The 13,797-nt window shown below is 37.0% G+C and overlaps 1 protein-coding gene across 1 annotated transcript in view; it reads left to right on the top strand.

Moving 5' to 3' along the window:
* The window catches only part of CSRNP3 (cysteine and serine rich nuclear protein 3), a 212,609-nt gene that overhangs the window by 35,223 nt on the left and 163,589 nt on the right, over positions 1 to 13,797 (top strand). Inside the window, exon 3 of the mRNA XM_058715076.1 lies at positions 11,305 to 11,393. Coding sequence (XP_058571059.1) covers positions 11,381 to 11,393 — 13 coding nt within the window. The 5' untranslated portion in view covers positions 11,305 to 11,380. The remainder of the gene's footprint in view (positions 1 to 11,304; positions 11,394 to 13,797) is intronic.

Below are 13,797 nucleotides of genomic sequence, written 5' to 3'. Positions count from 1 at the left end.
GAGAGAGTGCTAGCAGGGGAGGAGCAGAGAGAGACAAAGAGAATCCCAAGCTGGCTCCACACTGTCAGCGCAGAGCTGGACACAGGGCTCAGTGTCATGAACCAAGAGATCATGACCTGAGACAAAACCAAGAGTTGGATGCTTAACTGACTGAACCACCCAGGTGCCCCTAGAATCAGCCATTTCTTAAGGAGCTATGTTTTTCATATGAGTTATTGGGCAAACACTGATGCTATTTACTGGAACAGGAAAGACTAGAGTAGGAGGAGGAAGCCTGGAGTCTGTTTTCTTTCTTTTTCTCCCTCTCTTTCTCCCTCCCTCTGTCCCTCCCTTTCTTCCTCCTTTCTTTTTTCCTTCCTTCCTTGATTCCTTCCTTCCTTCCTTTCTTTCATTTTATTATTATTACTATTATACTAACATGTTAACTTTCAAAAGCATATTAGCCATTCAAGTGGAGCTGTGGAATAGACAGTAGATATAAGAATGTACAGCGCAGAGAAGAGGGCTGTTTTTGTAAGAAAGACTCAGCGAATAAGTCTCAGACCTTAGTCTACTAAAGGATTTAGACCTCAGAAAGAATGGAAGAAATTAAGCAAGGAGGTTAAGAAAGGGCACCAAGTTGGGGTACCTGGGTGGCTCAGTTGGTTAAGCATCTAACTTTGGCTCAGGTCATGATCTTGCAATTTGTGGGTTCGAGCCCCATATTGGATTGTCTGATATCAGCACAGAGCCTGTTTTGGATCCTCTCTCTACCTCTCTGTCTCAAAAATAGAAAAACATTTAAAAAAAGAAGAACGGACAGCAAATGAGGTAGAAGACAAGCCTACTTCGTGTATGGTATCCTAGAAGCCAAGTAAAAAAAAAGGGAAAGTGATTATTTAAGTCAAACTCTCTTGAGAGAAAATTTACCATTTTGTTTGGCAATATCCAAGTTCACTGCTCACCTTGATAAGTACTATTTCAGTGGAGTTATAAAAATGAAGCCTAATTTGGAGGAGTTCAATATAGAATAGCATCTGAGGGATGCAGAATACCCTCTCTGGAGAAGGTGCTATGAAATGGAGTTGAGGGGCGCCTGTGTGGCTCAGTCAGTTAAGCAGCCGACTCTTGATCTCAGCCCAGGTCATGATCTCTTGGCTCTGAGTTCAAGCCCTGTGTCAGGCTCTGCATGGATCATGGAGCCTGCTTAGGAGTCTATCTCTTCCTCTCTCTGTCCCTCTCCTGCTTGTGCATGTGTGCGCACACACTTCCTCAAAATAAATGAACTTTAAAAAAATTATAAATAAATAAATAATTAATTAATTAAAAAATGGAGTTGAGAGGGCTGCCTGGGTTGCTCAGTTGTTTGAGTATCCAAATCTTTTTTTTTTTAATTAAAAAGTTTTTTAATGCTTATTTATTTTTGAGAGAAAGAGAGAGACAGAGCATGAGCAAAGGAGGGGCAGAGAGAGATGCATGAGTGTCCAACTCTTGATTTCAGTTCAGGTTATGATCCCATGGTTGTGGGATTGAGCCCCGTGTCCAGCTCCACACTAAGCATGGAGCTTGCTTGAGATTCTCTCTTGCTCTCTCTCTCTCTCTCTCTCCCCCTCTCCCCTGCTCTTGCTCTCCCTCTCTTTCTCTAAAATTAAAAAAAACAACAACAAGTTTTTTAAGTTTAGAAATGGAGTTGAAAAATAAGGTGATGAGATAAAGAACTGATGTAAAGGGATTTTTTAATTAAATTTTAAATTTTAATTCCAGTATAGTTAACATACACTGCTATATCAGTTTCAGATGTACAATATAGTGATTCAACAATGCTATACATTATTCAGTACTTATCATAATAAATGTACTCTTTAATCATCATCACCTATTTCACCCATCTCCCCAACCACTTCTCTGGTAACCATCTGTTCTATACAATTAAGAGTCTATTGGGGTGCCAGGGTGGCTTAGTCAGTTGTGTGTCCAACTCTTGATCTCAGCTATGGCCTTGATCTCAGGGTCATGAGTTCAAAGCCTGCTTTGAGCTCTGTGCTGGGTGTGAAGCCTACTTAAGAAAAAAAAAAAAAAACGAGAGAGAGAGTCTATTTCTTGGTTTCTCTCTCTCTTTTTTCTTTTGCTCATTTGTTTTGTTTCATAAATTCCACATATGAGTGAGACATATGGTATTTGTCTTTTTCTGACTGACTTACTTCACTTGGCATAATACTCTCTAACTCCATCCATGTTGCTGCATATGGCAAGATTTCATTCCTTCCTATGGTTGAATAACATTCTGTTGTGTATATATACCACATCTTCTTTATCCATTCATCTATTGATGGACACTTGGGCTGCTTCATTAATTTGGCTATTGTAAGTAATGCTGTTATAAACACAAGGGTGCATGTATCCTTTCAAATTACTGTTTTTGTATTTTGAGAGGTAAATACCCTGCAGTGAGATTACTGGATTGTAGGGTAGTTCTCTTTTTAACTTTTTGAGGAAACTCCATATTATTTTTCACAGTGGCTATACCACTTTTCATTCCTACCACTTCATGAGGGTTTCTTTTTCTCCACATCCTCACCAACACATGTTGTTTCTTGTGTTTTTGACTTTAGCCATTCTGATAGGCATGAGATGATATCTAATTGTGGTTTTCATTTGCATTTCCCTGATGATGAATGATATTGAGCATCTTTCCCTGTGTCTGTTGGCCATCTGTATGTCTTCTTTGAAGAAATGTCTGTTCATGTCTTCTCATTTTTAAGTGGATTGTTTTGGGGGAGGGCGGGTATTGAGTTGTATCCATTTTTTATATACTTTGGGTATTAACCCTTTTTTGAATATGTCATTTGCAAGTATCTTCTCCCATTTGGTAGGTTGCTTTTTAGTTTTCTTGATTGCTTCCTTTGATGTGCAGAGCATTTTATTTTGATGTACTCCCAATAGTTTATTTTTGCTTTTATTTCCCTTGCCTTGTATCTAGAAAAATGGTGCTATGGCTGATGTCAGAGAAAGTACTGCCTGTGCTCTATTCTAGGATTTTTATGGTTTTAGGTCTCACATTTATGTCTTTAATACACTTTGAGCTTATTTGTGTGTATAGTTTAAAAAAGTGGCCCAGTTTCCTTCTTTTGCATGTAGCTGTCCAGTTTTCCCAGCACCATTTGTTGAAGAGTCTGTCTTTTTTCCATTGTATATTCTCTCCTCCTTTGTTGAAGATTAAATGACCATATAATTGTGAGTTTATTTCTGGGTTTTGTATTCTGTTTCTTTGATCTATGTGTCTGTTTTTTGTGCCAGTACCATACTGTTTTGATTACTACAGCTTTGTAATATAACTTGAAGTCTGGAATTGTGATGTCTCCAATTTTGTTTTCTTTTCCAAGATTGCTTTGGCTATTTTGGGTCTTTTGTGTTTCCATATAAATTTTAGGATTTTTTGTTCTAGTTCTGTGAAAACTGCTGTTGGTATTTTGATAGGGATTGCATTATATCTGTAGATTGCTTAGGGTAGTATAGACATTTTAACAATATTTGTTCTCCCAACCCATGAGCATGGAATGTCTTTCCATTTCTTTGTGTTGTCTTCAATTTCTTTCATCAGTGTTTTATTATTACTTTTTTTTAATGTTTATTTGTTTTTGAGAGAGAGAGAGAGAGAGAGAGAGAGAGACAGACAGAGTGCGAGCAAGTGGGGGAAGGGTAGAGAGAGAGAGGGAGACACAGAATCTGAAGCAGGCTCCAGGCTCTGAACTCTGAGCTGTTCAGCACAGAGCCCAATGTGGGGCTCGAATTCATAAACTGTGAGATCATGACCTAAGCCAAAGTCAGAGGCTTAAGTGACTGAGCCACCCAGGAGCCCCTTTTCATCAGTGTTTTATAGTTTTCAGAGTATGGGCCTTTCTTTTCTTTGGTTATGTTTATTCCTAGGTATTTTATTTTTGATGCAACTGTAAATGAGATTTTTTTTAACATTTATTTTTTTTTTAGAGGCAGAGAGAGAGAGAGAACGTGAGAGGGGGAGCAGCAGAGAATTAGGGAGACACAGAATCCTGAAGCAGGCTCCGGGCTCTGAGCTGTCAGCACAGAGCTTGATGCGGGGCTCAAACCCATTACCCACAAGATCATGACCTGACCCAAAGTGGGACGCTTAATCAACTGAGCCACCCAGGCACCCTGAGATTGTTTCCTTATTTCTCTTCCTGCTGCTTCATTATTAGTAGATAGAAATGGAACAGATTTCTGTACATTGTTTTTTTATCCTACAACTTTATTTAATTCATTTATCAGTTCTAGTAGTTTTTTGGTAGAGTCTTTTGGGTTTCCTATATACAGTATCATGTCATTTGCAAATAGTGAAAGTTTTACTTCTTCCTTGCCAATTTGGATGCCTTCTTATTTCTTTTTGTTTTCTGATTGCTGTGGCTAGGACTTCCAGTACTATGTTGAATAAAAGGGATTTTTAAGTTTGGAGACATTGCAACATATTTGCAGACAGATGGGGATAACTCAGTAAAATGGGGGGTGAGGAGGAATAGTGGTGCAGGAGCAAGAGGAAATAATTGAAGTAGCAAAGACCTAAAACTGAGTGAGAGGAAATGGAATCTAAGAGAAGGGATTTATCTTAGGTGGGAGAAAGAAGTTTCTCCATTATGACAGCATCGAAGACTGACTATATGGGTACAAATATCAAAGGTATACAAGATATGGATAAGAGAGGAAGTTGAGGGGCACTTGCATGCCTGTCAGTTGAACGTCTGACTTTGGCTCAGGTCCTAATCTCACGGTTCCTGAGTTCAAGCCCTGTGTCAGGCTTGCTGCTGTCAGCTCAGAGCCTGCCTTTGGATCCTCTATTCCCCTCTCTCTCTGCCCCTTCCCCGTTTGTGTGTGTGTGCTCTTTCTCTCAAAAATAAATAAAAACATTTTTTAAGAAAGAGGAAATTGAATCACTGTTCTTCCAATTTTCTCAGAAGCTGTTACCATAAACTGAGAGAGAGGAGATGGAAAGAAATGTTGGAGAGTTACAAAGAAGCAAAGGTGCTTTTGTTAGTGGTGTCATAGGGGTAAAGGGTGAATTAATAAGGGGAATGTGATAAAGAATGTCAGGTGTTACTGAGGACCACTTCAAGTCTGTGGTCATATATCAATAGTTATGCCAGTGATTCAACATCCTACATTTTCTCTAGTCATGATTATCTGTTCAGCTACGAGGGTAGAGTCGTAGTAGGAAGAGAGCTGAATTTAACCAAGTGATTTTTTTTTTTCATGCTGATTTGTAGAAAGAGAGAAAAGTCTTGGAGGTGAGTACATATACCATACCTTGTTATAAAGGTTCTTTAAGGCTTCCCTGTGACCCACTGATCCTAGAGCCTGAAACACCTTTCAATCCCTTTTACTCACTCTAATCAAGTTTGTACCACTTTTTGGGTCAATCTCATTAATTTAAATTTTTTTTAGAATATTATATACTTCTTTAGGTTTTAAAATTTTTCCCTGAATTTTCACCTAGATTTTCTTGTAATTCTTGCAAATTTCCCACAATTATAGTTATGTCTTTTGCCATGTGTTAGAGATCTATCTGAGCAATTTTAGACAATTGTTTGTAAACCTTTGAGCACAGCTGATTGAGTGGAAGAATCCCATGGTGAATACCTGATACATAAATAGCCTCATTAGAACTGATTTAATTTGTTTTGGTAACTCTTGTCCACTTTACTGAAATAGAATGAATAAGTGCTATCATCGTTTTAGAAAACTTTTTTGGTCATGTGATACTACTTTATTACAGTTCAACACATGTTAGGAAAACATGGAAATTCATTCTTTGTTGTTTAGTAAATGAGTAGATACTGCATATATTTTGATAACTGCACTTAAGTGTGTGTGAAGGTACAAAATTAGAGTGATATTGATACTTAAGAAATAAGTCTAAATAGAATCAATATGATTGTCAGTGTGTTTTTTTCTTTTAGAAAAATAGCATCAAACTTTACATGGTGGATTGGTCTTTCCTGCTAGATGCTTTTGCCCTACGTCCTTTGTTCCTGTCAAGGAGCTGTCCTTCAGAGAGAATGATGCTTTACTGGATGAGGGCGTATTAATTATGCAATACCATACTTTAAGATGCAGTTGAAAATGCAATTAAACTATTGCACTGAACTTACAAGTATTTTTATCACCTTAGAAACAGTGAACAGCAAATTCACATTTCTTTACCTGTGTTCACAAATGGACATTTCCTTTTGACATTCTGAAACTGAAATGAGCCAGGCTTCCAGACATGCAGAAATGACTGGCTTTGGGAGTCTCAAATTCTGTGATTCTGAGAGGAACAACTTTATTCTCAAAAACTCAGCATCTGCAAAAGATTTTTTTTAATATTTCAAGTTCTAATTTAAATTTTAGTCAGTGACATATAGTGTAATATTAGTTTCAGGAGTAGAATTTAGTGATTCATCACTTACATATGACACTCAGTGCTCATCGCATGCAAGAGATACTAGGTTGTTTTTTTTTTTTTTTTTTTTTTTAGCACAGGAACAAGATAAGAGTGTCTTAAGTTATATTTCCTTATAGTTAATCAATGAATCATCCATTAAAAATAACACAAGCTGATCTTATAGCTTGGTCAAGGCTACCACTGCGATGTGACCTTCAGGAACCTCAGTGAAATCTAGCATGACTATTGACTAAAACATGTCAACAAGAGCTTTGTGCCTCTGACCTACCAATGATGCCCTTTAGAGAAAATGTTGGCAAACATGGGAGAGTGCCTTGACCCTTGCCACTCCAATTGGCCGCTAGGATTTGGAGGGTGGTTTGCAGTAATGTCCATAGGCAACCAGGAAGCCAAGGAACTTGAAACAAGGAGAGGTGATATTCATCATTCCTTCTAGCTCTGCAATACAGAATTTCTAAAAGTGAAAAACTGGGTTTCAGAGAATTTCTTTTTTTTTCTTCTTAATTTAAATTCAAGTTAGGTAGCCTACAGCATAGTCTTGGCTTCAAGAGTGGAATCCAGTGATTCATCTTACATATGACACTCAGTGCTCATCCTGAAAAGTGCCCTCCTTAATACCCATCACCCATTTAATGGATCCTCCACCCGCCTCCCCTCCAGCAACCCTTGGTTTGTTCTCTGTATTTAAGAGTCTGTTATGGTTTGCCTCCCTCTCTGTTTTTATCTTGTTTTTCCTTCCCTTCCCCTATGTTCATCTGTTGAGTTTCTCAAATTGCACATATGCAGGAAATCATATCATATCTGTCTTTCTCTGACTGACTGACTTTGCTTAGCACAATACCCTCTAGTTCCATCCACAGTGTTGGCAAGTGGTAAGATTTCATTATTTTTTATCACCGAGTAGTATTATATACACACACACACACACACACACACACACACACATACACATATGACGTCTCCTTTTTAATATATTTTTATTTTTTTGATTTAAAAAGATTTTTTTTAACATTTACTTATTATTCACACACACACACACACACACACACACACACACACACACACAGAGCATGAGTGGGGGAGGGGCAGAGAGAGGGGGAGACACAGAATCTGAAGCAGGCTCCAGGCTCTGAGCTATCAGCACAGAGCCCGATGCAGGGCTCGAACTCACAAACTGAGATCATGACCTGAGCCGAAGTCAGTCGCTCAACCAACTGAGCCACCCAGGTGCCCTTTTTTTATATATCTTTAAATGTTTATTTATTTTTTAGAGAGAGAGAGACAGAGCGTGAGCAAGGTAGGGGCAGAGAGAGAGAGGGAGACACAGAATCTGAAGCAGGGTTCAGGCTCTGAGCTGTCAGCACAGAGCCCTACATGGGGCTCGAGCCTGACACAGGGCTCAAACACCAGCCATGAGATTATGACTTGAGCCTAAGTCAGATGCCCAACTGACTGAGCCCTCCAGCTGCCCCATATATACTACATCTTCTTAATCCATTCATCAGTTGATGGACATTTAGGTTCTTTCCATAATTTGGCTGTTGTTGATAGTGCTGCTATAAACATTAGGGTGCATGTGCCCCTTCAAATCAGCATTTTTGTATTCTTTGGATAAATTCCTAATACACAATTGCTGGGTCATAAGGTAATTTCATTTTTAATTTTTTGAAGAACGTACATATTGTTTTCCAGAGTGGCTGCAACAGTTTACATTCCCATCAACAGTGAAAAAGGGCTCCCCTTTCTCCACATCCTCATGAACATCTCTTTTGCTTCCTGAGTTGTTAATTTTAGCCATTCTGACAGGTTTGAGGTGGTATCTCATTGTGGTTTTGATTTGTATTTCTCAGGGCATTTCTTAATTGAACCTCAGATATTAGAAAACACCAGATATGAACCATAAATGTTAGGTGCACAATTCTAAATGATAATGTAGATTTATGCCACTGTTATTTTTTATTGTAATTAAAATCATAAACTGGGGTTCTTTAGATGAATGCCACAAAGAATTGATGACAGCAAATAATGTTGCATTTCCAGTAGTATACATGTTCCTAGTCTTCCATAAATTTCACTCACCTTGAATATTTTTCTTAGTGTCTGGGATGGTTCTTTTTGTCCACAAATCAGTCCCAGGTATCACTTGTCATAGCTCAGGTCACCCATAGAACTGGGATCCCATTCAAGTACTGGTATAGTAACAGGCTATGCTAGGAGTATCCAACTCAGGTCATGATTACTTCATAGACACAGAATTCCTGGAATCCTGGAAAATGGCAGTGCCCACAAATCTTGCGTAGACCACCACTGATGTGCCCAGAGGGAAGAATGTGCAGAGGAAGAATAAGAGCCCCTAGATCTTCCTGAGATATATTACTTAGATATTTTTCCTTTACAAAGTTGACTGGGTCTCAGAGTGAGTGCTATTGATCCACAGATCTTAGCACAACTCTTTAAATTCTCTCTCGCATAAGTGCACACACATTTCCTTACACAGTCTCACACAGCCCACGTCCCCAGGTCAAATCTCCAGAAATAGGGTGCTAGGTTGAAATGGTTTCCAGCATCAACTACTGCACATTGTACCCAGAAGTAGCACTGATCCTCAGATGCCCAGTCTTGGAACTTTGCTTTGAATATGACTTTCTCTTCCAGAATTATTCTTGCTTTGTGATGGACTCCTCCCAGGGCTTGACTGGTCTCAGTTAGGGTCAATTCTGTCCATCAAATATATGTTTATATACTTGATTTTCAAACAGGTCAGAGTTTGGGTTCCTTTTTTCCATTACCAAGGGTCCTTTGGCCTCTGTCTAAATTACAGGGTAATTATAGGTATGTAAATTTAGATACTTTTGTTTTTTTCAATAGACTACTTAAATGCCTATGAAAAGTATTTTGTTTATTTGGTTATAAAAGACAATTATGTTTTCAATTTCAATTTTAACACTCAGTGGCCCCAAAATACTTAATCTCTTCCTACAGATTTAGCTGCATATCAAATATATAGCAATCAATTTTTGTATGTATAAAATAGGGAGACTGAACTAGAGAGCAATTTCCTTACTTTTTTTTATAACAACAAACACTTTTTATTTTTAGGATAAAATTTTAAATCATACCTTAATAGTTAAAAATGACATTTAAATAATATGAATTCATCTTCATTAACCAGAAAATTTGAGTTGAGATTATGAATGACATTTATAGACATAGTCAACTCAGCATCTATTTATTTTTAGTATTTTGTTTTAATTGCAAATAATTTTTAAAGCTTTAATTCGTTGGACAGATTATAAGCAGGTAGAGATCTGTTAGTATATTTGCTTGACCTGCAATCTTAGGATATGTATTTATCATTAACAGAGAAAACAGAAGAAGTTATATTCTGAAATATACCTCAAAATGAGTGCAACAGGTGATAGAAATAATTGTTTCAGTGGTCTTTAGTATGTCATCATTTGAGGGTATAATGTTCTCAACAGAGTTTAAGATACTTAAAATTATACTTAAAATTGAATTTTGAATCAATCTTTCCAAAATTTCTCAAATTCTTCTGCTAACCAAAGTGACTCAATAACCTCTAATGTGCTCTATAATTCTTCCTTTTTTTTTGTAAATGTTTATTGTGAGAGAGAGAGTGTGAGCAAATGAATGGGGGAGGGGCAGAGAGAGCAGGAGAGAGAATCCCAAGCAACCTCCTTGCTGACAGCTCAAGAGCCTGATGTGGAGCTCCATCTCATGAACTGTGAGATTGTGACCTGAGTTGAAATCAAGAGTCAGATGCTCAACTGACTGAGCCACCCAGGTGCCCCTCTAGTTAGCTCTATAATTCTAACCATAATTTGATAAAACTTATGAGTACCACAGATACTCTAGTCTGTTCTAAATCCATGTATCCATGCATATCTGTGTAAATATACATAATGTTTAAAGGTAGAAAGAGGCTTCCAGATGTACAATGTTCCTGAGGCATTTTTTTTTCCTTAAAGATTTTGATGTTTTAAGCTTGTATGAACAAAACAGCCTATGTTCTTTACTCAGGCTATTTCTTCATTCAAGTAACCCATTTACAGGTTTTCTATACTACGTATTATTATTGGTTATGGTCTGTGTTCACTTCTGGCTACTGTGGAAATAATACATTAACCACACTTCACAAATTTCTCTATTTCATCTCTAAGGAAAACTTTTATATTTGTATATGACAAATAAAAAAGAATGGAAATTTCATTAATTCCTTAGAGAAAGTGATTATATACATTTTAGTTTGAGAAAATTCAAGGATATAATTGTGAGGATGTCATCACTTTTTAAAATTATTGCACTAATCATTTTAATTTATGGCACTGTAATTTTAAAAACAAGATTTTTCTTAAAAGCCTAAGTAAGGTATCTTAAAACCAGGACATATTAATGTTTGATATAATTTTATAATTAAATAGTTTCCTTTAAGCAAATCAAAAAACATAATAAATATTTATCCTGATTGTTATCAATGATTTAGCTATGACATTTTGGTTGGTTTTTCTGGATTTTTGTTTGTCTTTAAGATATGAAACTCCTGGAGACTGGAAAGTTATTAAAATCTAGTGTAATGCTGATTAATAAGATGGAATTTCCTTAACTTCATTCCCATAGTAATATGTGTTCATTGATTAGAAATTTGCTAATTTCTTCTTCTAGGATGGATATTCTTTCTGCTAAATTATATACAGTCTGATCATTTAGTTCTGTATTTAATGCCTTGTTTATATTCCACGATTACTATTGATTTTCCTGTGTCACATTATATTTATACCATGTAGTTAGCTTTGTTCTTTGAAAATATAACCTTATGTGACGTATTGAGACATGTTTTCTTTTTTAAGGAAAAAATATGGAGATATCAACCGACTAAAATGATGTTTTCAGAAGCATAGAGTCTTCAGGAAGATACTGGAGTTCATGAGATCTCAAGGTTAGCAGTTCCTACATTATTATTTACATGCTTTTACAGATCTGAAATATAACTGTGTAACTGTTGCAAGTTGTTGCTAATGTGTAATTGGATAATAAGGACACATGTTTACTTAAAATACATATTTTAACAAGATCTCTTCAGAATTAAAAAAAATCATTTATACCAGAAATATATTGTTTAGTTCAATTGGGGATGGTTAAAAGAAAATATTGTTTCAGTAGAAAATCATTGGTTATTAAAATTTGCTTCGCTTTTATAAAGGGTAGCACTATTAACATAAAAATATAGGCATCCTTATAAATTTTTTTAATGTTTATTATTGAGAGACAGAGAGAGAGCGTGAGTGGGAGAGGGGCAGAGAGAGAGGGAGACACAGAATCGGAAGCAGGCTGCAGACTCCAAGCTGTAAGCACAGAGCCAGACTCAGGGCTCGAACTCAGAAACCGCAAGATCATTACCTGAGCAGAAGTCAGACGGTTAACTGACTGAGCCACCCAGGTGCCCCTACGCATCCTTATAAAATTTTATTTCTGATTTGATAAAGCATGCACACCTACTTTGCAAACTTTTCATTTATTTTGTATCTTTGGTTGCAACATATATGCATATATACAAATAGTTTAGAAAGATAGCTAATCATCAATCCTGCTACAATTCTTTGAATCCCACTCCCTGACTTTCCCAAAGTACAGTGAAACAAAGTATCCTTTTGTTGGAAAATATGGGCTCAATAAAATGACAATTCATATGAATGAGCAGAAAGATAGTCGAGGACCTTTTCTATGTTGTTTAGAGTCCTATGTCTGGAAAAGAAAAAAACAAAACAGCTTATTATAATAATAAACTAATGTAAAATCTTCATTTAGAAGTTTGAATTACAATGTAGGTTGAAATAGTTTATTCTCATGGGATAGCTTGAGAAAGTAGATGATTTCTGCCTTCTTTATTTGGTAAGACCCAATATCAAATATTCATAATTTAAAATGAAAAAGTATTGATAATCTTTTATTTTGATTTCCTTGGTCAGTCTTGTCTTCAACTTCTACATCTTTTCCTCACCCATCCAAGGATATATTCATTCAAAATTCATTTAGGACTTACCACATGCAAGGCAATGGGCTAAGTGCTTTGGTTGTTTCAAGATAAGATGTGGTTCCTGTTCTCAAGAAGTGCCCGACCAGTATGTTACTCAGAAATTAATTTTATTATTAACGCAAGCAGTGGGTACGTAAAAAGACAAGCCAGATTTAAAAGACCATGTAATGAATCCTAAAGTGCGCTGAGAATTATTTGGGGGGTTATTCATATTTTCACATTATGGCTTTTATTGGTCTAGCATGGCGAGAGTTTATACCAATGGAAGTGTTGTTGCTCTATTACAACCCACACCCAACTGACCTTTTATTAAAGTATCTTTTCAAGTACAACACAAGTAATATGCAATTTTAAGACAGAAGTCACTTTTTTGCCACAACTGCAAATTTAATGTTGTAGAAAGTAGTCATGCAAACACCTATGAAAAGAACAAAGGTGAGCATTGCCTACTCGGTAGTTTTTTATTTATTCCAGTACATTTGACTTCTTTATTAAGCTCACCAGAGAGCTAAATCATTTCCCCAATGACCCAGAAAGGCATGTAGGTTAGAAAAGGATTGAATGCTATAAACCTGTGAGGGATCCATATGCAAATAGTAGCTAGATGAGTAAAGAATTTGCAGTGGTGTGGGAGTCCAGACTGCTTGAAATGGAATTGCACAGTACTGTGCTTCTCATGAAAAGCTTTTAAAAAGGTGATATGTGAAGAAATTAAAGCAAATCAAGTAATTAAGAATAGTAAAATTGTTTTTTGAAAAGTCAGTGAAGATAATCTGTTTCTTAATGGTGCCATTAGATTTGCCGTTAGATTGATTTATGTAACAACCACAACCATTCAACAAGTAAGTATTTTTTTTTAAGTTTATTTATTTTGAGGGGCGCCTGGGTGGCTCAGTCAGTTGAGCGTCTGACTTCGGCTCAGGTCATGATCTCACGGTTTGTGAGTTCAGGCCCGCCTCAGGCTCTGTGCTGACAGCTCGGAGCCTGCAGCCTGCTTTGAATTCTGTGTCTCCCTCTCTCTCTGCCCCTCCCATGCTCATACTCTGCCTCTCTGTGTCTCTCAAAAATAAATAAATGTTTAAAAAAAAAGTTTATTTATTTTGGGAGTGCAGGAGTGTGCATGCGCGGGGGAGGGGCAGAGAGAGAGAAAATCCTAAGCAGGCTCTGTGCTGTCCCCACGGAGCCCTACACGGGGCTCCATCTTGTCAATCATGAGATCATGACCGGAGCCAAAATCAAGAGTTGTACACTTAACCAACAGCTACCCAGGCGCTCCTCAGCAAGTATTTATTTATCAAGTGCCTAC

This window comes from Neofelis nebulosa, chromosome 2 (genome assembly GCF_028018385.1).
Source record: "Neofelis nebulosa isolate mNeoNeb1 chromosome 2, mNeoNeb1.pri, whole genome shotgun sequence".
Classification (NCBI taxonomy): domain Eukaryota; kingdom Metazoa; phylum Chordata; class Mammalia; order Carnivora; family Felidae; genus Neofelis; species Neofelis nebulosa.
Note: the sequence above shows the minus strand (reverse complement) of the source record. Positions and strands in the feature narration are given on the sequence as shown.